General features: G+C 34.8%; 3 protein-coding genes across 3 annotated transcripts; 1 reads left to right on the forward strand and 2 right to left on the reverse strand.

The window, feature by feature from the left end:
* Positions 1-2,816: 2,816 nt before the first annotated feature.
* Positions 2,817-5,258, reverse strand: tspan13a (tetraspanin 13a). Its single transcript, XM_073818203.1, has 6 exons — positions 5,131-5,258; positions 4,521-4,688; positions 4,246-4,326; positions 4,044-4,160; positions 3,682-3,792; positions 2,817-3,565 (listed from the first exon to the last, which is right to left on the reverse strand). The coding sequence occupies exons 1-6, from the start codon at positions 5,191-5,193 to the stop codon at positions 3,491-3,493; spliced, it is 615 nt and encodes a 204-aa protein (XP_073674304.1). The 5' UTR covers positions 5,194-5,258; the 3' UTR covers positions 2,817-3,490.
* A 2,266-nt stretch (positions 5,259-7,524) lies between these two features.
* On the forward strand, positions 7,525-17,937 carry ankmy2a (ankyrin repeat and MYND domain containing 2a). Its single transcript, XM_073818040.1, has 11 exons — positions 7,525-7,689; positions 8,081-8,145; positions 9,414-9,552; positions 9,661-9,759; positions 10,184-10,344; positions 11,945-12,010; positions 13,589-13,737; positions 14,411-14,546; positions 14,687-14,815; positions 14,921-15,050; positions 17,082-17,937. Exons 1-11 carry the CDS (start codon positions 7,623-7,625, stop codon positions 17,216-17,218), a joined length of 1,278 nt encoding a protein of 425 aa, XP_073674141.1. The 5' UTR covers positions 7,525-7,622; the 3' UTR covers positions 17,219-17,937.
* An 18-nt stretch (positions 17,938-17,955) lies between these two features.
* On the reverse strand, positions 17,956-21,152 carry LOC141285348 (leucine-rich repeat-containing protein 72). Its single transcript, XM_073818368.1, has 9 exons — positions 21,135-21,152; positions 20,967-21,040; positions 20,768-20,837; positions 19,667-19,748; positions 19,467-19,580; positions 19,289-19,378; positions 18,321-18,464; positions 18,201-18,231; positions 17,956-18,111 (listed from the first exon to the last, which is right to left on the reverse strand). The coding sequence occupies exons 1-9, from the start codon at positions 21,150-21,152 to the stop codon at positions 17,961-17,963; spliced, it is 774 nt and encodes a 257-aa protein (XP_073674469.1). The 3' UTR covers positions 17,956-17,960.
* Positions 21,153-21,772: the final 620 nt, after the last annotated feature.

Genomic DNA, 21,772 nt, shown 5'->3' on the forward strand with positions numbered 1-21,772 from the left:
TTATTGATGAACGATGCTCTGAGGTATTTATAGCAGATTCGTCTGATATCAGTTTAGGCAAAGACAAACTTAAGTTGTTTAATAGAACGAACAATGGACTGTGGTTTTAAGGCCTGTTCACACCAAGAGCGATAACTATAACTTTAAATACAATGATAACTATATTTGCATCCACACCAGTGAACGATAAACTAGCATAAACTGATATCTAACGCAGTCAATTGTAGTGGAATAAAAACGATACGGACTCCTTTCTACTGCACCTTCTAAGGAGGCAAGACAAGCACTGAATTCCTGAGGTAATTTTATGTTTTATGTTACTCTATTTGCTGTGCAATGTCTGATTAGCTGTCATTGTTTTATCGTTCAGCAGCTGTAAAAAAAAAAAAGTGTTCTTAAAGTGATCCCAACGATACTTGTTACCCTGCATTGTTGTGGTGTGAACTCTGCTATTCTCTTAAATTTAAAACTATTTTTAAAACGTTATGTAGTTATAGTTATCGTTATCGGTGTGAATGGGCCTTTGTCAAACCGTCAGGATGACTGTGTTAAACAACGTGATTCAATTGCTGGAGGGCGCTGACCGCTGTGTTGCCAAGTCTGTCGTTTTTCCGCGAAATTGAGCAACATTTATATTACCTTTGCCGTTTGCTGTTTTAGTCCAATCTCCCCACAGCCCCTATAATGCCATTTCGACGGAGAGAAAATCTATGAAAAAATGTGATTGGGCTTGTTTTGGGCTAGTTTTTATTAAAGGGGTCATCAGATGCAAAGCTAACTTTTACTAGTTGTTTGAACATGAATGTGTATTGGCAGTTTGTGTACACAACCATCTACAATGATAAAAAATAAAATAAAATTAATATTTAAAAGTAATATCCCCTTTTTAAAACCAGGTCATTCTCAGCTTCTTGTCATTGTGACAAAACACAGTTGATTGACATGAAGTCTTACCTTAGCCCCGCCCTCACCGAGCTGAAACAGTCCCAATACGATCGCCATTGTGTGGACTCAAGTGCAGAGGAAGACTCTAACTGAGTGATTGAGGTGTTCTGTTGTTGTATGTAATAATGAACACAGCAGTCGTCATTTACTCCCGACATCTGAGCCGCTGAAGACGCAGAGGAAAACGTTAGTTTAATTTTTAAAAGGAAAGCGCCGATTCCCATCTACATATGCGTCTATGTTCGTGTGAATCATTCGTGATGCAGCTTTACCAACAGCAGAAGTGAGTATAAGGGTTTTTTATGCATCTTTGCAAATGGCCTTTCTTAATAATGTGCTTGTTGGCAAGTTTCGCCGATAAACGCAGCTAAATGCAGCTAAACGCGGCTAAAGTAAACATTACAGCTCATAATTCCTCAGCAGAGAGGGGCGGGGCGAGCAGAGCTCATTTGCATTTAAAGGGTCCATGCGATAAAATGAGCTGATATTTTGCAGAGCTAAACGTTAGATAAAACGACGCCTACCACAGAGTCGATAGATAGAAATGCCTACTAATGATCAACAACACAGCATCAAAATTGTTAAAGGGGTCATCGATGCCCTTTTTCCACAAGTTCATATGATTCTTTATTGTCTAAATGAAAAGTCTCTAATATACTTTGGTTAAAAATTCTCAATAGTAGTTAAAAAAAAAACTTTTTACCTTGTCAAAATCAGCTCTACAAAATCTCAGCTCATTTTATTGCATGGACCCTTTAAATGCAAATGAGCTCTGCTCGCCCCGCCCCTCTCTGCTGAAGAATTATGAGCTAACATTAGATAAAACGACGCCTACCAAAGGGTCGAATAGAAATGCCTACTAATGATCAACACAGCATCAAAATTGTTAAAGGGGTCTTCGATGCTCATTTTCCACAAGTTCATATGATTCTTTATTGTCTAAATGAAAAGTCTCTAATATACTTTGGTTAAAAATTCTCAATAGTAGTTAAAAAAAAAACTTTTTACCTTGTCAAAATGAGCTCTGCAAAATATTAGCTCACATATTTTACTGAAATCTAGGGCTGTTATCCATTTTATTATTCAGTGCGGAAGTTAGCCTTCGGTTAAGACTTTCGGTTTAATGACGAGTATAATACCCATAGACATATACTTATAAAAATATAATACTTATAATATAAATGTTTATATATGCCTATGATAATAACAATGTGCAGTAAATGGTAATACTGCACAACAAATCAGTGTGCTCATAATTAAGATAATACATTAAAATAATATGGTAAGACATCAATTTGCAAAACGAGCTGTTTTGTACAGCTAAAAATAGCTGGACATGGATGAGACCGGAAGCCAGGCTCAGAAAATGTACAAATGGCCAGGCACACTCTTATGGGGAAAAAATAAGGTGGATAATAATGACTCCAGTCCATGGAGTCAGTTCCAAGAATAAATTCTGATTTTCTCTGTATTTTGATAGAATATATTTTTATTTAATTATACTTTAACTTATGAAGCACATTATTATAATGTGAAAAAGCAGATTCATGAATCGCCACCTCCTGGTTTATTGATGTGCAGAAAGAATCACCAGTTGAATCTTTTTGTTGGACTAAATTAAATTCAAGTCAATGTATCAAAATCCCCTAGCACTCTTTCTCTCTTTTTTCACAAATCTGAATAGGCTCTGCATTATTAATCTCTTATTTTAATTCTCCCATTCAGTATCAGAGGTGGTATTCAAAGGTGGTGCAAACATGTTTGTTGTTTTCCATTAATAAACTATAACGCGTATTGAACAAATCTCTCAAATGAAAATGCAAAAATCATAATCTGCCATTGAAATAAAATACAAATAATTTGATCCCATGTCAAGTCTCAGGCAGGTGGTTTATTGTGATTTATATCCATGTAACTACAGGTAAGGAGCATGTTTGGTAGGTTTTCACCACAGCCAGCAGAGGGCGGAAATAGAAGACCTCAATGAATGCATCTGTGGTAAACCGGCTGGACAACTTCCAGGAGAGCCGCACCATTGGCTAATATGTGGAATGCAAACAGATGATGTAGTCGTTCCTGGTCACATCCTGAACAGAATGATGTGGAAGTGGGTTGGGTGTAGTTTAAGTTTTAGTTTCAGTGTGCAAACTCATTATAATGAGCAACTGAGCTCAATGCAATGCAATGAGAAGCAGGACTTTTGAAGGTTCTCTAGTTCGATTTATAATCAGAAATCTTTAATTTTTAATTTTATTGCAAGTTTAACAACTCTTTATCATCCTAAGACTTGTTCAATTGGGATCAAAGTTCAAGTCCAGTTGCATAATCAGCGATAATAAATATTTGTGACCGCCAACGAGATGCAAATCATAAAGTCTGTTCAACAAATAAATATTTAACAGAACATTTAATTTATCATATCCCAAAAATGAAGAAATGGAGTGTGGAACTACAGATCATAAATTAAAAAAAAAAGATTTCTTTAAAAAGGTCCATTCAAGAACAAAAACTGAATATAGTTGCAAGTCTTAAATATGTGTGTGCTTTAAATAAAAGCTCCAGGATTTTGCCGGTGATCTTTCTGATTCCTGTATCGATATGCTAGCCAGACGCCCAGAATCTGAAACAGGATGTGTAACAAAATTAATATAAAAATGAATTATATTAAGCACCAAACCTTAAACACACTGACTGAAGAGTCAATATTTCAATGTTTTCAATTCAATGTTTGCTCACCTCTGTAAAACTGAAAAACAGACTGAGTCCTCCAACAAATTGAAGAGCGTCGTCAGCATAGGCCTGGATTATTTCTGAGCATGGACTACATTTTTGTTCCTTGAAACAGGCCTAATGTCACAGAGAAGACAGAAAAAGGCAACAAATAATCTTTACAACCACAATAAAACTGCATGTTTAATCATAGCACATAAACAAAATGATCTCATACTCAGGTGATCTTGTCAGACTATTTGTTCAAGTGGTTAAAGGGTGTCAGTTATCATTTTTTCGCATTACGTTTAAGAAACTTCCATTTGAACTGTAGCAGATGCTTTATGATTCACTAATCTTGGATTGAAAAGCAGAAAAGTAGTTCTTACAGCTTCACATTTACTCTCATTGTAGTTCACTTCAAGGAAGTCGCAGCAATCCAGCGAGATTTCCAAATCCTTCTGCATTGATTCAGACTTATTCCATCCTATCTCCAGGAGAAGGTTCTGAAAATGAACAAAACGTTTGAATTTAAAACCTAGGAATGAGGAAACCAGTATCACATGTCAAAGTATTGCAAACTGTAATTACCTGCTGTTCTTTATTAACGGCCAAGCAGGCACATGATACTGAAAACTGCACAATGAATACCATGAAGAGAACGAGCATGTACTAAAGACTAGTTAAGGCTGTTCCGCCATCATTTAGAACAAATTCAAAAGCTCCTGATAAGATGAAAGCCAGCAAAACTGGTTCTGTAATTGTGAGTTTAGGGCCCAAAGTACAACACAAACTTAGATGAATGTGTTGAACAGAAACTGATAATTGATAAGAGAATTTCTTGAATGAGTAACTCATAAGGATACAAAGAACAAGAGGACTTGATGATGCTTCATAGCTCCACACAGTCCCACAATGGCCACGATGAAGAGAAAGAGTCCAACTGCGATGACAGCAGCCATCACTCTGAAACTAGAGACCAGTCCGAACCATTTGCCCCATGCTGTAACACCGATCATGAGGAGACTGACCATCTAAAAACAAGAAAAGAGCTCAGAAATGGATGGTTTCAAGGAAAAGCTCATAAACAATAATTTTACAGTTTAAGACAGTTTACAAGCAATTTAATGAATATGAACATAAATGACCAGTCTTTTAATGTTAATGTTTTCCAAAGAATTCTCTTTTGCTCACCAAGCCTGCATTTGTTGGATCCAAAATACAGCTAAAGCAGTGAATATTTTTACTATTTAAAATACCTACTTTCTATTTGAATCTATTTTAAAATGTAATTTATTCCTGTGATCAAAGCTAAATTTCCAGGCTTGGCAAGCACTTACTGTTCAAAAACTTTTGACTGGTAGCGTATGTAAAACACACTGTTAAACTTTAAAAAAAAAAAAGACCAAATGTATTGTTTATGTGAACAAGGACAAGTCTTAAAGAGTAAATTTATGTAAGCTGTTAGACACTTACCACATACATAAGGTTCAAGATGCAAAGGGAAGTTTTAGAGCAAACAAACCCACCACAAGCCATGTTGAAATATCTAGTGTATCCTTAAACCATAGTCCGCAAATATCCTTTGTGTGAGACTTTCTGTTCTGAGGCAAGTCGTCTGTGGCTAGAAGTTGTCTAGGATTTGCTCAGGTAGACAAATTTGACGCCATTGGTCCGTTCTTTATCTTTATGCAAATACGCAAAGTTCCCAGTTGTACAAGTAGGTGAAGCAATCATGATAGGATGTACGAATCATTCTGGCGAATCGGTTCTTTCGAACGAGTCGTTTGTAAGAACCTGTTCCACAGCAGTTACAAATCCGTGGCCGCAAAAGACAGTTCTGAATTCAGGGAGTCAGTTGTTCATTCAAGAACCGGTTAAACCGACCCAGTTTGATAAGTGGATAAACTATTCAGTCAGATGTGTGAAAGAATCATTTTGTGACGGGTTTGCGATTCATTAATTCATTGAATATACACTACCAGTCAAGTGTTTTGAAAAGAAAGATTTTTAAGTCCCTTTTGCTCACCAAACCTGCATTTATTTGATCCAAAGTACAGCAATTTTCAAATATTTTTACTATTTAAAATACGTTTTCGATTTGAATATATTTTAAAATAGTATTTGTTTCTGTGATTTCAAAGCTGAATTTTTACCATCATTATTCCAGTCACACAATGCCTCAGAAATCATTAGGTGCGTTCGACTTCATGCGGCGCCGCCAGAAATCGGCTGCCGCCTTACAAAACAATGCATTCTGGTAAGATCATTTGTCCGACTTTGATCGGCGCTGCAGCCGCCTTTCGATCACGTGTGCCATCAAAATACCGTGAGAGCAAAACGAGAGCAGCCGCAGAGGTCAGGCGCTGCAGCTGCTTAAAACCGGCTGCGAAAGCCTTGATGACGACACACTTTATTCTCATTGGTCAGATTATGTGATGACAAGCAGGACGTGTGCTGCGTGCTTTTCTTAAAAAAGTTCCTGTATGTAATCAATCTTTATATCGAATATCTGATATTCAAACAAAACATTAATGATGAAAATGAAGATTAGGCGATATGGTAAACATATATTCTTATTGTTTAAGAGTTAAAATTAAAGTATACTGCTAAGAAAAATGTTTCAGCACACTACGGAAACCTATAAGTGTCCGACCTGACGGCCGTCTCTTTACTCCTCCCCCGACTGCAAGGGGCTGCTCTCGCCAGCCGGTGGCAGGCTAGTGTAGTGCATCTCGAACGCACCTCTTGTGATATTCTGATTTGATGCTCAAAAACCAAATCTACAAAACAGCTGAGTAGATTTTTTTCAGGTTTCTTTGATGAATATAGAAAATTCAGAAGAACAGAAGAACAAAAAATCTTTTGCAACACATGTCTTTATCATAATTTTCGTTCATTTTAAAGCATCCTTGCTAAATATAAGTAATAATTTCTATAGTTTCTTTCCCCTTTCTTTTGAATAGTATAATGTATAATGTTACAAAAGCTTTTTATTTCAGATAAATGTTGATCTTTAGATCTTTCTATTCATCAAAGAATCCTAAAAAAACTATAAATATATAATAAATGTTTCTTGAACAGCAAATCTGAAGGATCATGTGACACTAATACTGGAGTAATGATGCTAAAAAAATGCTTTTATCACAGGAATAAATCACATTTTTAAATGTATTCAAGTAGAAAACAGTTATTTCAAATAGTACATTTTTTTTTTTACAATATAACTGCTTTTGCTGTACCTTAGACCAAATAAATGCAGATTTGGTAAGCAAAAGAGACTTAAAAAAAACATAAAAAATCTTACTGTTCAAAAACTTCTGACTGGTAGTGTATTATATTCGTAAAAAACGATTCTTGTATAGTTTAAAATGTACGATATTATAGGCCTGTTTTTGTCAAGTTAGTATTATATTTTCGCATATAAAGAGTCCATTATTTTCATCTTAATATCAAATTAAGTTATCAAAAATTAATATCAATTTAGTTGATTGAAACCCTAATTCTAGGAAGATGCGTATGTATGAGACACACTTACATTAATGTCTCTTATTTTGAAAAAATAAAACATTGATGTACAGAATGAAAGTTCTAGACTTTACGGGACTGAAACACCACCAACCAGATGGGGTACACAAATTGTTAAATATACAATAATTGTATTTTATTACTCCCATACCTATTAAAATAAACAAATTTAGTATTTTAAAATGCTAATAGAGTTGTAAATCTCTCTATAAAAAAAAAACAATCCTAAATTCACCAAGGAACGCGACACGCGTGTAATTACGCCCCTGTCTTTTGTTGTAGTTGGTTCAGTCCGTTTGCAGACAGTAGAGTGTTAACCCGTCAAGGGAGCAGCCACTGCCAGTCAGTGGATCAATCACAGCACAGCAGATCTGTTATATCCATCATAGTCAACTTATATATTGTTTATTAAGACCAAAAGCGTCACTTAGACTATAATAATGTCTGCACCAAAGAAAGGAGAGCTGACCGACACGGAGAAGGAGCTACTTCTAGTTATTGCTGCAGGTAATGATAGCAAGATGCTAACAGGCTAATTGGAGATTAACACATTTAACAGTTAGAAAAATATAAGGTGTGACTTAATTTACAAAACCTGCAAGCTGTGGTTGCATAAATATACGTAATGCTTTCTCTGTGTGTTTTTTAAATAATTATTGATGTGTTGCTTGCTAAAAAAAAACTCCATATGTATATATGTATTTAACTGTATATGACAGTTAACGATAATGATAAATACATATATGTACCAGGAATGGTCGTTTAAAATGATTTAAGCATCCTTGTTTTGTGTTGCTTGGTGTTGAATTCCTCAAAATATCATAATTGTTTAGCATTAAATATGCTTTGAGGCTCTGGCGTATGATTCTTTATATTAACTGTGATTGAACATTTGTAGGTAATGTGCAAGAAGCCTCTAGACTGCTTGGATGCAAAGATGTCAGGGTCAACTGTCTGGATGAGGTAAACAGTGCTTAGCTTCTTATGAGAAACCTGCCCAGTGACCTGTCCAAATCAGATGTTACTGGCACTTGTGGGCTTTCAAAGCAGCTGCCTGGAAATGATATTGATTGGCTTGTCTTTCATTATGAGTCCTTCTGTTGGAGCTACTTGTTGCATAGCGATTGCACAGAATAAACAGTTTAGGATTTTTTTTTTAAAGAGACCCTTTAAATCGAGAGAAAGATGGGCTGATCAATCATACAAACAGTTCACCCAAAAATTCAAATTTCCTGAAAATGTACTTATTCTCGGGCCACCCGAGAAATAAATGAGTTTGTTTGTTTCTTAATCTCAACAGATTTGGAAACATTTAGCATTACATCCCTTGCTCACAATACATCCTCTGGAGTGAATGGGTGCCGTCAGACTAAGAGTTCGAACAGTTCATAAAAACATCATAATATAATCTGAGTATACTTGTTACTTAAAGGATTAGATCACTTCCAGAACAAAACATGTACAGATAATGTACTCACCCCCTTGTCATCCAAGATGTTTGTGTTTTTCTTTCTTCAGTCGTAAAGAAATTGTGTTTTTTCAGGAAAACATTTCAGGAATTTTCTCCATAAAGTGGACTTCACTGGTGCCCCCAAGTTTGAACTTTCAATATGCAGTTTAAATGCAGCTTCAAATGGCTCTAAACGATCCTAGCCGAGGTAGAAGGGTCTTATTTATCTAGCAAAACAATTGGTTAGTTTTTAAACAAATTGACAGTTTCTATACTTTTTACCTCAAATGCTCGTCTGCATGAACTCTTGTTATTTTCTGGTTCAAGACAGACAGGGTATGTTGAAAAACTCCCATCTCATTTTCTTCCCCAACTTCAAAATCATCCTACATCGCTGCGACGAGCATTTGAAGTTAAATACTATATAAATTTTGAAAATAACCCATCGTTTCGCTAGGTAAGACCCTTCTTCCTTGGCTGGGATTGTGTAGAGCCCTTTAAAGCTGCATTTAAACTGCATTTTGGAAGTTCAAACTTGGGGGCACCATAGAAGTCCATTATATGGAGAGAAATCCTAAAGTTTTCCTCCAAAAACATAATTTCTTTACAACTGAAAAAAGAAAGACATGAACATCTTGGATGACAATGGGGTGAGTACATCATCTCTAAATTTTTGTTCTCGAAGTGAACTAATCCTTTAATGCTTTGAGTGCTTTAGGGTTCCCATCAATGAAATAAGAAATGTTTTGCTGATTAATGCTGTTTTCCATTTCTTCTTCAGTATGGAATGACTCCTCTCATGCACGCCGCATATAAAGGAAAGGCAGACATGTGCAAACTGCTGCTGCAGCATGGAGCAGATGTCAACTGCAATGAACATGAACATGGATACACCGCACTCATGTTTGCAGGACTCTCAGGTTTAAATTACAGTTGATAAATTCCTTTGGAGCTAGTATTATTAATTTGACTGTATTTGATGCAAGTAATGTGACAAAACAGTAAGTCTTAACTATTCTGTTGTACAGGAAAGACAGATATCACCTGGATGATGTTAGATGCTGGAGCCGAGACGGATGCGGTGAACTCAGTCGGCAGAACGGCAGCACAAATGGCTGCTTTTGTAGGTATGGCAAAGACATGGCCTTGGGAAAAGATGTGCTTTACAGGTCAAATCAAGAAACATTTCTTAGGACATTATTACCATACAAATGTTCAGGGTGGGTCTTATTTTATGTTTTTGAAAGAAGTCTTACGAAATACATTATTTCAGGATTCTTTGATGAATAGAAAAACAAAAACAAAAAGCATTTGAAATAGAAATCTTTTGTAACATTAAAAAGGTCTTTACTGTCACTTTTGATCAATTTAATACATCCTTACTGACTGAAAGTATTATTTTGTTTTTGAATTCTTTTTCTTTTTTTACTGGCCTCAGACTTTTAAATAGTAGTATGCCAGATTCAAAGACAACATTAAGGTTTTTTTTTGTTTGTTTCCAAAAGTCAACAGTAAATGAGATTATTATTATATATTTATTTTTTGTTTCAGGGCAGCATGATTGTGTGACAGTCATCAATAACTTCTTCTCCCGGGCGAGGTTGGATTACTACACAAAACCACAGGGGCTGGAAAAGGAACCAAAACTCCCTCCTAAACTCGCTGGACCACTACACAAAATTATAATGAGTACCAATCTCAACCCTGTAAAGGTACTTTTTTTGTCTGAACTATATCCTGACTCATGGTCCTTTTCTGGTTCTCTTCCCCTCTCTCCTCTTCCATTGTTTTTTGTCTATCTCTGTACTGTTCTATCAAAACAATTGTGGAAAATGTCATAAATACAAGTTAAATAGGGCCCTATGAAATCTGTTTTTGTTTATTGTTTTACCTAGATTCTGTTTCATTTTTTTTCAAATTCCATTTTTATTTCCCGATTGAATTTTTCGGGATTTTTATTATTATTATTATTATTATTTTTTTATTCTAGACTCTGTTTTAATGGTTAAATTAAAAAAATGAAACAAAAGCATTTCTAATCAATTAAAATCATTAAACATACACAGTTTAACAGCAATTTATTAAAAGCTTACCAAAAGAAAAAAAAAATTACCCTCAAAGTTTTATTTTTATCAAATACTGTGTTCCATTAATTTTCTGGATTCCATTTTAATGATTTCATTACATTTTAAATAATCAAATAATTAAATAATTAGCTTCACTAATGAATTGATTTGACCAAAAAAAAAAAAAAAAAGATTATTTATTTATTTTTTATTTTTCAGAAATACGTTTTTCTGGTAAATAAATTCTGGTAAATATTCCAGAATTTCTCTGGTATAAATATATTCCTTCAAAATATTTTAATAACATTTTTTATTAATAGTAGTAATAATTTAATTTAATATATGTGACCCTGGACCACAAAACCAGTCTTAAGTCGCTGGGGTATATTTGTAGCAATAGCCAAAAATACATTGTATGGGTCAAAATTATTGATTTTTCTTTTATGCCAAAAATCATTAGGAAATTAAGTAAAGATCATGTTCCATGAAGATTTTTTGTAAAATTCCTACTATAAATATATCAAAATGTAATTTTTGATTAGTAATATGCATTGTTAAGAACTGAATTTGGACAACTTTAAAGGTGATTTTCTCAGTATTTAGATTTTTTTGCACCCTCAGATTCCAGATTTTCAAACAGATGTATCTCAGCCAAATATTGTCCTATTCTAACAAACCATATATCAATAGAAAGCTTATTTACTGAGCTTTCATGTGATGTATACATCTCAGTTTTGTAAAATTTAACCTTATGACTGGTTTTGTGGTCCAGGGTCACATATTTCTGTCACAGTTTATTCAAGTTAAAGCAGACTTTTATTTTGATGGATTTCTGTGAAGACCTTTATTACAATAGCTTTACTCAAAAGAAATGGTAAAACGCTCATTAAAAGACCCTCAGAGCAGTTCTAGAGATTGTTTACTTCAGCATGAAGTACTGTGTGCACTTCAGCACGCTTAATAAACGAAACCGCGAATCTGCGGCATTCATTTGTTACATTCTGTGTTATACAGTAAGTTCCATTTTTATAACTGGAATTTGCAATTCCGTCTGCGTTTTTTGCATTGTGGACATAATGGGGCCCTAGTTAAAAGGGTCTATTTTAAGTTAAAATGCTGCATTGTCTTTTCTGAGCCTGATAATTATATTACTAATAAAATTTATTAAACCACTAACTACGGACAGAAACATTAATATATCCTCAACTGTTAAGACTGGATGTTCTTTTAATTTGTTTGGTTGCAGATAGTGATGTTGGTGAAAGAAAACCCTCTGATGATGGATGTGGACGCACTTGATAAATGCCGCAAGGTCAGTTGCATTTGTTCTGCACAGTGTTGGGGAGTAACTAGTTACATGTAACGGAATTACGCAATTTAATTACAAAATAAATGTAATAGTAATTAGTTACAGTTACTTAGAAAACATGTGTAATTAAATAACAGTTACGTCTGAAAAATGCCAGCGATTACAAAGGGCATTACATCTGAATTTTTTCACACACTCACCCCACTTACAGATCTAATTGACTTCTTTCATAAATTGCATTGGCTGCTCTAAAATAAGACACCAGTGTTTCAGGAGTTTAGAACACAGAATAGGACACATGCTTATTCGATAACTGTTTTATTTCCTATTTGGGTTTCTAAATAAACTTTATTTTTTTAAGATTGTTTTTTTTTTTTGGCATTGTTAGATGCTCGTGTTTCCTGTCATAACTATGCAAACATTTCATTTCAAACCCAGTATCACAGCTAATAACCTATTTCTTATGATGTTATTTATGTAATGATCTTGTTATGACAAGTTTGATTCCCGTCTCGAGGTCCTTTGCCGATCCTGCTCCCCTCTCTCCTCCCAGCTCTTTCATGTCATCTCTACTGTCCTATCACATTAAAAGGCATAAAAAGACCCCCCCCCCCCCCCCACACAAAAAAAAGTACAAAAAAGTCTGAATTTGTGAGGGCGGCTGTGCTTTAAATTAAATTATTACACGGTACTGTGGAATGCTTGATTCTGATTCTGATGCTTGATCATTTTTCTTGGCGGAAGCATTGTGTTTGGTTTGCTAATAAATTATTAAAGCTTAATGCAATATTATGTGGACAGTTTCTTAATTCTGTCATCCTGGTATCATGGACTCACTCTATTCCATACAAACGCAGCTGCTGCCATTTTTTTTTTTTTTTGTACACTGTAATGGATTATAAGATAACTAACAAACTAGTACTACTACTTTAATTATTTATGTGGTGAAATGTTGTGTAAGAAAACTGTTAAGACTGCACTGTATACTTAAAATGTCTAATTTGAACTTGCCGTTTGCTAGCAACTGGTTTCTTCATGGAAGCTTTGCGTTCAAAATATTTCAACTCAGATCAGTGTTTCGTGTCTAATAATTTTGACCTAAACATCTAAATAATCTATGAAGCAGTTGTGTAATAAGTGGGATAATGTTGTTGATGTATGTAGCCAGTTGTTACCGCAAAATAAAGATGTATATTATCCCTAACTTAATTAAGGTGATGAAGGATTTTGAAAGTCTGACAATAATCAATGTTGAGTGCTACTGTAAGATTAACTGGTTTAAATAGAAAATGAATAACAGTTGAAAATATTCGAAATTTAGAAAAGTAATCAAAAAGTAATTAAAAGTAATAAGTTACATCACAAGTTACAAGTTACACTACTTATTACATTTTAAATCAAGTAACTTGTAATCTGTAACCTATTACATTTCCAAAGTAACCTTCCCAACACTGGTTCTGCATTATGCTACTTGTACATTTCAGAGCTGAGTTGAGATTTATTACAATAAACTTACAGTATATTAATTTAAATCTGACTCAGCTTTACCACATTCTGAATTAATAACTCATTGTTTTCCAGGTTCTAGAGCTGATCTGTGAGAAGTGCATCAAACAGCAGGATATGAACGAGGTGTTGGCCATGAAGATGCACTACCTCAGTTGCGTGCTGCAGAAATGTGGCTCTTTCCTGAAAGAGCGACAGGACAAACTTGATGGCCTAATCAAGAGGTAAAATATTGCATATATGCAATATCAAAAGTTGTTGTTTTTTGTCAATTCAGCAAGGATGCATTAAATTGATCAAAAGTGATAATAAAGACATTTACAATGTTACAATAGATTTCTGTATTCTAAAGCATTAGAGAGCATTTGAACCTTCTGTAATAGCTGCAGTCCCTCAGTTGTCCTCAGTGTGAAAAGATGGATCTCAAAATCATACAGTGATTGTTGGAAGGGTTCAAATACACACAATTTCAGGGGGAAAAAAACTGAATTTGTGAGACCTGAAGGATTTTTCTGAAAAAGAGTAGGCAGTTTAACTTTTCAGGACAGACAAGGGACTCATGAACAACTATCACTAAAAAAAAACACACAGCTGTGGATCATTCAGGTAACAACACAGTATTAATAATCAAGCGTATGTAAACTTTTGAACAGGATCAATTTTTTTTTTATAAATTCAACTATTATTTTCTATTGTGGACTATATGTAAACATCTTTTTATGTGTAAATAAAAAATAACATGCATTTTGTATGATCCCTCTTATTTTGGTAAAATATTTAACATTTTGCAGATTTTGCAAGGTGTATGTAAACTTTAGACCTTAACTGTAGATATATATAATCAAAATGTACTCTAATAAGACAAAATGTACTCTTAACTCAAAATTCTTTTCTCAGTCTTTTGAAAGGCCGTGACAGTGATGGCTTCCCGGTATTCCAGGAGAAGTTCCTTCGGGAGTGCATTAGGAAATTTCCATACTGTGATGCCACATTACTGCAGCAGCTGGTTCGGAGTATCGCTCCAGTGGAAATTGTGAGTATGAGTTACAGTGACCTCTATTTGCTCATGTCAAAGAACCTGAAAATGTAATACAATTATCGAAGTGTAGCCTCGGTTAGAAAGACTGAACCGCATTCCGTGTATGCAAGTCTCACAGGACTTTTTTCCGACAGGGAAGTGACCCCACTGCTTTGTCAGTGCTCACGCAGGCCATCACGGGACAGGTGGGTTTCATGGACGCAGACTTCTGCACAACCTGTGGTGAGAAAGGAGCTGAGAAAAGATGCTCCATCTGCAAAATGGTAAATATCAGGTTTCGTCTTATGACTTTTGACTTTATTCCGTAATAGAAAAAGTGCTTTTGTGGTTTCCCAAAGGTGCTTTCTTAAATCTGTGCATTTCTTTAGGTGATCTACTGTAACCAGGCCTGTCAGAAACTGCACTGGTTTAGTCATAAGAAGATCTGCAAGATGTTACAGGAGCAGAGAGAGAAACATGAAGCTGAGTCAGCTTTACGGCTACAGAAACAGGCCAAAGGTATCCAAATCAAAATAGTCTTGCTTTACTATGACATCTACATGATATTATCATGTTTTTGGGCATTGCAACAGGGAAATACCATGTTCTTTGGCTACATCGTTCATGATGTATGTTTTTAATTCACTAAAAAGAACCAAATCATAGGAGTCATTTGTTTCAAGAATCAAGCTGCACTGTTCGTGCTGTATGATTCTGATTCACCGAAAACAACTGACTCACAAGAGTCATTGGCTTCAAGGATCAAGCTACTCTGTTCCTGCTGTATGTTTTTGATACACTGAAAACAGCTGACTCACAAGAGTTATTTGGTAACACTTTACAATAAGGTTCATTAGTTAAACATTAGTTAATGTATTAACTAACATGAACTAACCATGACCAATACATTAGTTACTGTATTTACTAATCTTCATTAACGTTAGTAAACGGAAATACAGTTGTTCATTGTTTGTTCATGTTAGTTCACGCTGCATTAACTAATGTTAACAAGATTTTAATAATGTATTAGTAAATGTTGAAATTAACATTAACAAAGATTAATAAATGCTGTATAAGTGCAGTTCATTATTAGTTCATGTTAACTAATGTGGTTAACTAATGTTAACTAATGAACCTTATTGTAAAGTGTTACCAGTTATTTTTATCTAGAATCAAGCTACACTGTTCATGCTGTATGTTTCTGATTCACCGAAAACAACTGACTCACAACTGAGTCATTTGTTTCAAGAATCAAGCTACATTGTTCATGATGTATGTTTTTGATTCACTAAAAAAATCAAATCATAAGAGTCATTTGTTTCAAGAATCAAGCTACACTTTTCATATGTTTTTGATTCACTAAAAAGAACCAAATCATAAGAGTCATTTTTTTCAAGAATCAAGCTCCGCTGTTCATGATGTATGTATTTAATTCACTAAAAAGAACCAAATCAAAGGAGTCATTTGTTTCAAGAATCAAGCTACATCGTTCATGATGTATGTTTTTGATTCACTAAAAAGAACCAAATCATAAGAGTCATTCGTTTTTAAGAATCAAGCTACACTTTTCATATGTTTTTGATTCACTAAAAAGAACCAAATTATAAGTCTTTTTTTTTTTTCAAGAATCAAGCTCCACTGTTCATAATGTATGTTTTTGATTCACTAAAAAGAACCAAATCATAGGAGTCATTTGTTTTTTAAAGAATCAAGCTACAATTTCATGATATGTTTTTGATTCACTAAAAATAACCAAATTATAAGAGTCATTTTTTTTTTCAAGAATCAAGCTCCACTGTTCATGATGTATGTTTTTAATTCACTAAAAAGAATCAAATCATAGGAGTCATTTGTTTCAAGAATCAAGCTGCACTGTTCGTGCTGTATGATTCTGATTCACCGAAAACAACTGACTCACAAGAGTCATTGGCTTCAAGGATCAAGCTACTCTGTTCCTGCTGTATGTTTTTGATATACTGAAAACAGCTGACTCACAAGAGTTATTTTTATCTAGAATCAAGCTACACTGTTCATGCTGTATGTTTCTGATTCACCGAAAACAACTGACTCACAACTGAGTCATTTGTTTCAAGAATCAAGCTCCACTGTTCATAATGTATGTTTTTGATTCACTAAAAATAACCAAATTATAAGAGTCATTTTTTTTCAATCAAGCTCCACTGTTCATGATGTATGTTTTTGATTCACTGAAAACAACTGACTCACAAGAGTCAATAGTTTCAGTAATCAGACTACACTAATTCATTTGATATAAGAATCAAGCTATACTGTTCATGCTGTATGTTTTTTGATTCACTAAAAAGAAACAAATCATTAGAGTCATTGGCTTCAAGAATCAAGCTGCACTGTTCATTTTTGATTCACCGAAAACAAACCCATTCATGAAAAACACTTGTTTTGTGAATCAGTTTATACTGTTTGAGATTACAAATGTTTGGATCATTCAAATAAAGAACTGGATGAATTGGAATACATATTTAGAAAACACATTTAGAATACATATTTAAGCTCTCTTTTTCCTTTTCATAGCTGAGAGTGATCAAGCATTGGAGGAGACTACCGGCACTATGGAGGAGCTCTCTGTCAGTCAGACTGAGACCACCGGCTCCTCAGATAACCAAACCCAAGACGTTACCTCAGAGACAGTCTCTGCTACTACAGACTGAATCACAAAGAATCACACCACTTCAACCCAGCAACCATCATCGTCACTGAAGACCCATCAAAGACAAGAGAGACCAGGTCTGTGACGAGGTCCAGAGGTTCTGTAGGTTTCTTCATAATTCTCATACAGGCTGCTCTTCTAAAAGCACATAACGTAGGGGAAAACCACCAAAAGCATTGTGCCACACAAATGCACAAGAGTAAGGGACTACAAGTGACAAAATGTCGTTTTTGTTTGTTTGTTTGTTTTAATTACATTTATGTTGGAAAAAATGTACGTATTTATGTATGTGAAAATCATCAGTCTTATTTGTGATGTAGGTTTTGCTTTAGGAAAGACGTTATAATATATTGGTGCATATGCCTTACATTTTATAGTTTGTAGTTATGGAAAAGGATCAAATCAATAGATGGCAGCAGCTTACATGAGTCTTCATAAATCTGTAGCATTTATTTAAATGCAAAACATTTTTGGAGAAATCTGATACTGAAACAGCAATGTTTCACAAATCATATAAATAGATTTTCCGTCCGCAAGTTACAAACTTGGACTATGTTCTTTGATGAACATATGTCAAATATTAGATAGCACTCGCACTACAAATATTTCAGGAAAACATTAGTCTTGACAATGTTTATTAAGATTGAACCGACAATGCAAGAGCTGTTTTTCATTGATTTAAACCACTTGCCCTTGTCAAATGTTCCATCGTGCGAACAAGAGTGACGGCAGAGGTCTGGAAATCATCTAAGCTTGACAGTGAGTATGTCAGACGCAGGTTTGCTCGAGTCGTCTAGATGGTTCCACTGAGACGTGCTTGTACCGGTCCAGTTCATAATGGAGAACTGTATAATGGACTTGACCACTGATGGGTTTTCTCGGTCCTCAGAACGACTGCAGAAGAAAACATACAAAGTCAACTGCTGTGATACATTTGCTGTAGCTTAAACATTAAAATATTAAAAAAAAACTTTGACACTGACTCAGTACACCTCTTTCTTGAGATATGCTGACCTGTAACAATAAAACAGTTCTTTAGTTTAAAAACATTTTATGAATCTTAAAATGCTGGAATTGATTTTCCAGTTGGATTACTAGCTTACCAACTGGTTTTGTGATCGAGACGGGCGCTTTTCTTCCTGTAGGAGGTGGTAGTGCTCGTCTGCCAAAGGCAATAGAATCAAAAACCCTTTGTCTTTCTACGCTGAACAGCTTAAAAGCCTGTCTCCTTTCCTTCTGCTTCACTTCTGCCAATTATACAGTACCCCACCACTTTTTTAGGATTGTTCATATTTTTAAAGACGTATGCACAACAATTGTGCATTTATTTGCTTAAAAGTACAGTAAAAGCGGTAATACTGTGAAATATTATTATAATTTAAAATAGCTGTTTTATATTTTAATGTAGTGTAAAATGTCATTTATTACTGTGACGCAAAGCTGATTTTTCAGCATCATTACTCAAGTCTCCACTGTCACATGATACTTCAGAAATCATTCTAATATGATGTCAGAAATTAAATAACAATGGTTCAACAGTGTCCAGATGCATAATGGTGCTGTTTATTCTTTATTCTTATGTCTTATTACTTGTTTTTACAGCGTTTTTACATGTAACCCTGGGCCACAAAACCAGTCTTAAGTAGCACAGGTATATTTGTAGCAATAGCCATCAATACATTGTATGGGTCAAAATTATACATTTTTCTTTTATGCCAAAACTCATTAGGATATTTAGTATAGATCATGTTCTATGAATATATTTTGTAAATTTGCTACCGTAAATATATCACAATTTAATTTTTGATTAGTAATATGCATCGCTAAGAACTTCATTTAGACAACTTTAAAGGCGATTTTCCCAATATTTTGATTTTACTGCACCCAAATTTTGTCTTATCCTAACAAACCATACATCAATGGAAAGCTTATTTATTCAGCTTTCAGATGATGTATAAAACTCAATTTAAAAAAATGTACCCTTATGACTGGTTTTGTGGTCCAGGGTCACATATTTGATTCACTAAAGTGAATTTTTCTAATATTGGATGTGTGTTTATGGATGCCATACCTTTTCTGTCTAAAAACTGCACGGATGGCAAATGGTGCAGCACGTATTGGCGATATTCGAGATCTTGTGTGAAGGGGTTCAGATATAAAGCTGAAACAGAAGATGTATTTTATCTTCAATTAATGAATTTTTGGCAATTCAAATACTTGCGTGAGAGACGGTGGTCTCAGGTTCTCACAGAGAGTGTGAAGGTCCTGCATGTTCTTTAGCTCTGACACAGTCTCCTCCAGACACCTCATCTGATTGTTGAATAGTAACAGCACACGCAGACATGTCAGATGTCTCAATGCTCCTGAGTGAAAACAGAAAAATGGTTAGAATAACGTTACGAAACATATGCAGAAAATATCAAAAAATGCCTTTATAGCACAAACTGACCTGAAATGGAGAGAATGTCATTGTTCTGCAGATACAGTTCCGTCAAGCAGCAGTTAAATGAAGTTCTGGAAACCTCTCGGATCTGTAAAATCACTCTTTTAAGATTTTGAAATTCACTTTTTTTTAATGGAAAGTGTATAGCAGCTTTGCACTTTTTTACTCGTATTAAAGAAGTTCACTTTCAGAATGAAAATTTCCTGATAATTTACTCACCCCCATGTCATCCAAGATGTTCATGTCTTCTTTCTTCAGTCGCAAAGAAATTAAGGATTTTGAGAAACATTCCAGGAATTTTCTCCAAATAATGGACTTCAATGGTGGCCAGTGGGTTGAAGGTCCAAATTGTAATTTCAACACAGCTTCAAAGAGCTCTACACGATCCCAGCTGAGGAATAAGGGTCTTATCTGGCAAAACGATCTGTAATTTCCTAAAAATTAAGAATTTATATACTTTTTAATCATAAATGCTCGTCTTGTACTAGCTCTGCGATGCGCATATGCATAATCACGTGGGGAAAGTTGCGCATGCTTCATTTTTTGTTTACTTTAGCTCAAAAAGGTAATTTTTGAGGTCATTTTCACCTCCAACTTCAAAATCATCCAACATTGTTGTTTTACCTTTTTTTGTAAAGGGTGTTTGACTTTCTTTTGCACGTCCACTTTGTAAATACTGGGTCGTACTTCCACCTACGTTACACGTGCGTGATTACGTAATGTGTGAGCATTTGTGGTTAAAAAGTATATAAATGTTTTTTGTTTTTGTTTTTTTTAGAAAATGACCTATCGTTTTTCTTAGATAAGACTTTTATTCTATGGCTCTTGGAAGCTGCATTGAAACTGCAATTTGGACCTTCAACCCATTGGGCACCATTGAAGTTCAGTATATGGAGAAAAATCCTGGAATGTTTTACCTGAAAACCTTATTTTCTTTGCGACTGAAGATAGGAAGACGTGAACATTTTAGATGAGATGGCGGTGAGTACATGATCAGGAAATGTTCATTGTGTGTTGTGTCAGTAGTCTTAAATGTTATTTTAAGCTTTAAAAACTAATAATCAGACAAGAGACAGTAAAATTCAAGTTTTAGTCAGGCAATCAAACCTTGTTATTGTTAAGCCACACACATCTTAACATGGAGAACCTTGACAAGTCAGGGACGTAAGTCAATCCTCTAAAAAAGACAGATACGAAACGAACACGTTTAATATTTTAAGATGTAATACATTTGTTCAGGTCCACATCTTATTATCTACTACCTTTATGTATATATTTATTTCATTTATATTTATCATTCAAGCACCTTCTCGCTAAATGAAGGTGGGTCACATCGGTGTCACGCTGAATCATACGCTTTGGTAACGAATCTTGATTTTCCTGTGTGAAAAACAAACAAGCAAACAAACAAAAATAATAAGTGAGGCTAAATGTCCAACGGAAAAATTGAACTCTCTACTAAAATTTAGTTTACCTGTCCGTACATTTCCATGTCTGAACTAGAGCCTACTGGTCTGAACAAGCCCAAAAGAAGACTCTCACCGGTTGCCAGGAGACACACTTCACTCTTTTTTGATTGATGGCCAATCACAGTTCAGAAGTTCTTTTGAGCGCGCGACCTTGACAGCTTAGGACGCGCGCACGCCGACAACGTCACGGGAACGGTGTTGTCTCGGTTGACATTTTTAAACTCTCACTTTGATGCCAGCCTTTTCTTGTCCATGAGAGGGCACACTTTTCCTTTTAATGTTATTAAGCTTCCACCACGAGAAGCAAAAATGTGTGGCAAGTTTATTTGCGTTTGCATTTTCATTTATTGTGATACTTATTTAACGTTTTTTCTAAATACACATGGTATATCTACGCATTATCAGGAAATATCTTTCTTCACTTGATATTGTGCTAGCAAAATGTTTTAATTATTATTAACAAAATTTCCAAGATGATAACTGCCCTTGTTATTGCACTATATATCTATCTATCTGTCTGTCCGTCCGTCCGTCCATTCATTCTTCTATCTGTCTGTCTGTCCTTCCATCCATTCATCCTTCTATCCATCCATTCATCTATCTATCTATCTATCTATCTATCTGTCTATCTGTCTGTCTGTCT

The sequence above is a fragment of the Garra rufa genome, chromosome 14 (genome assembly GCF_049309525.1).
Source record: "Garra rufa chromosome 14, GarRuf1.0, whole genome shotgun sequence".
Classification (NCBI taxonomy): Eukaryota; Metazoa; Chordata; class Actinopteri; order Cypriniformes; family Cyprinidae; genus Garra; species Garra rufa.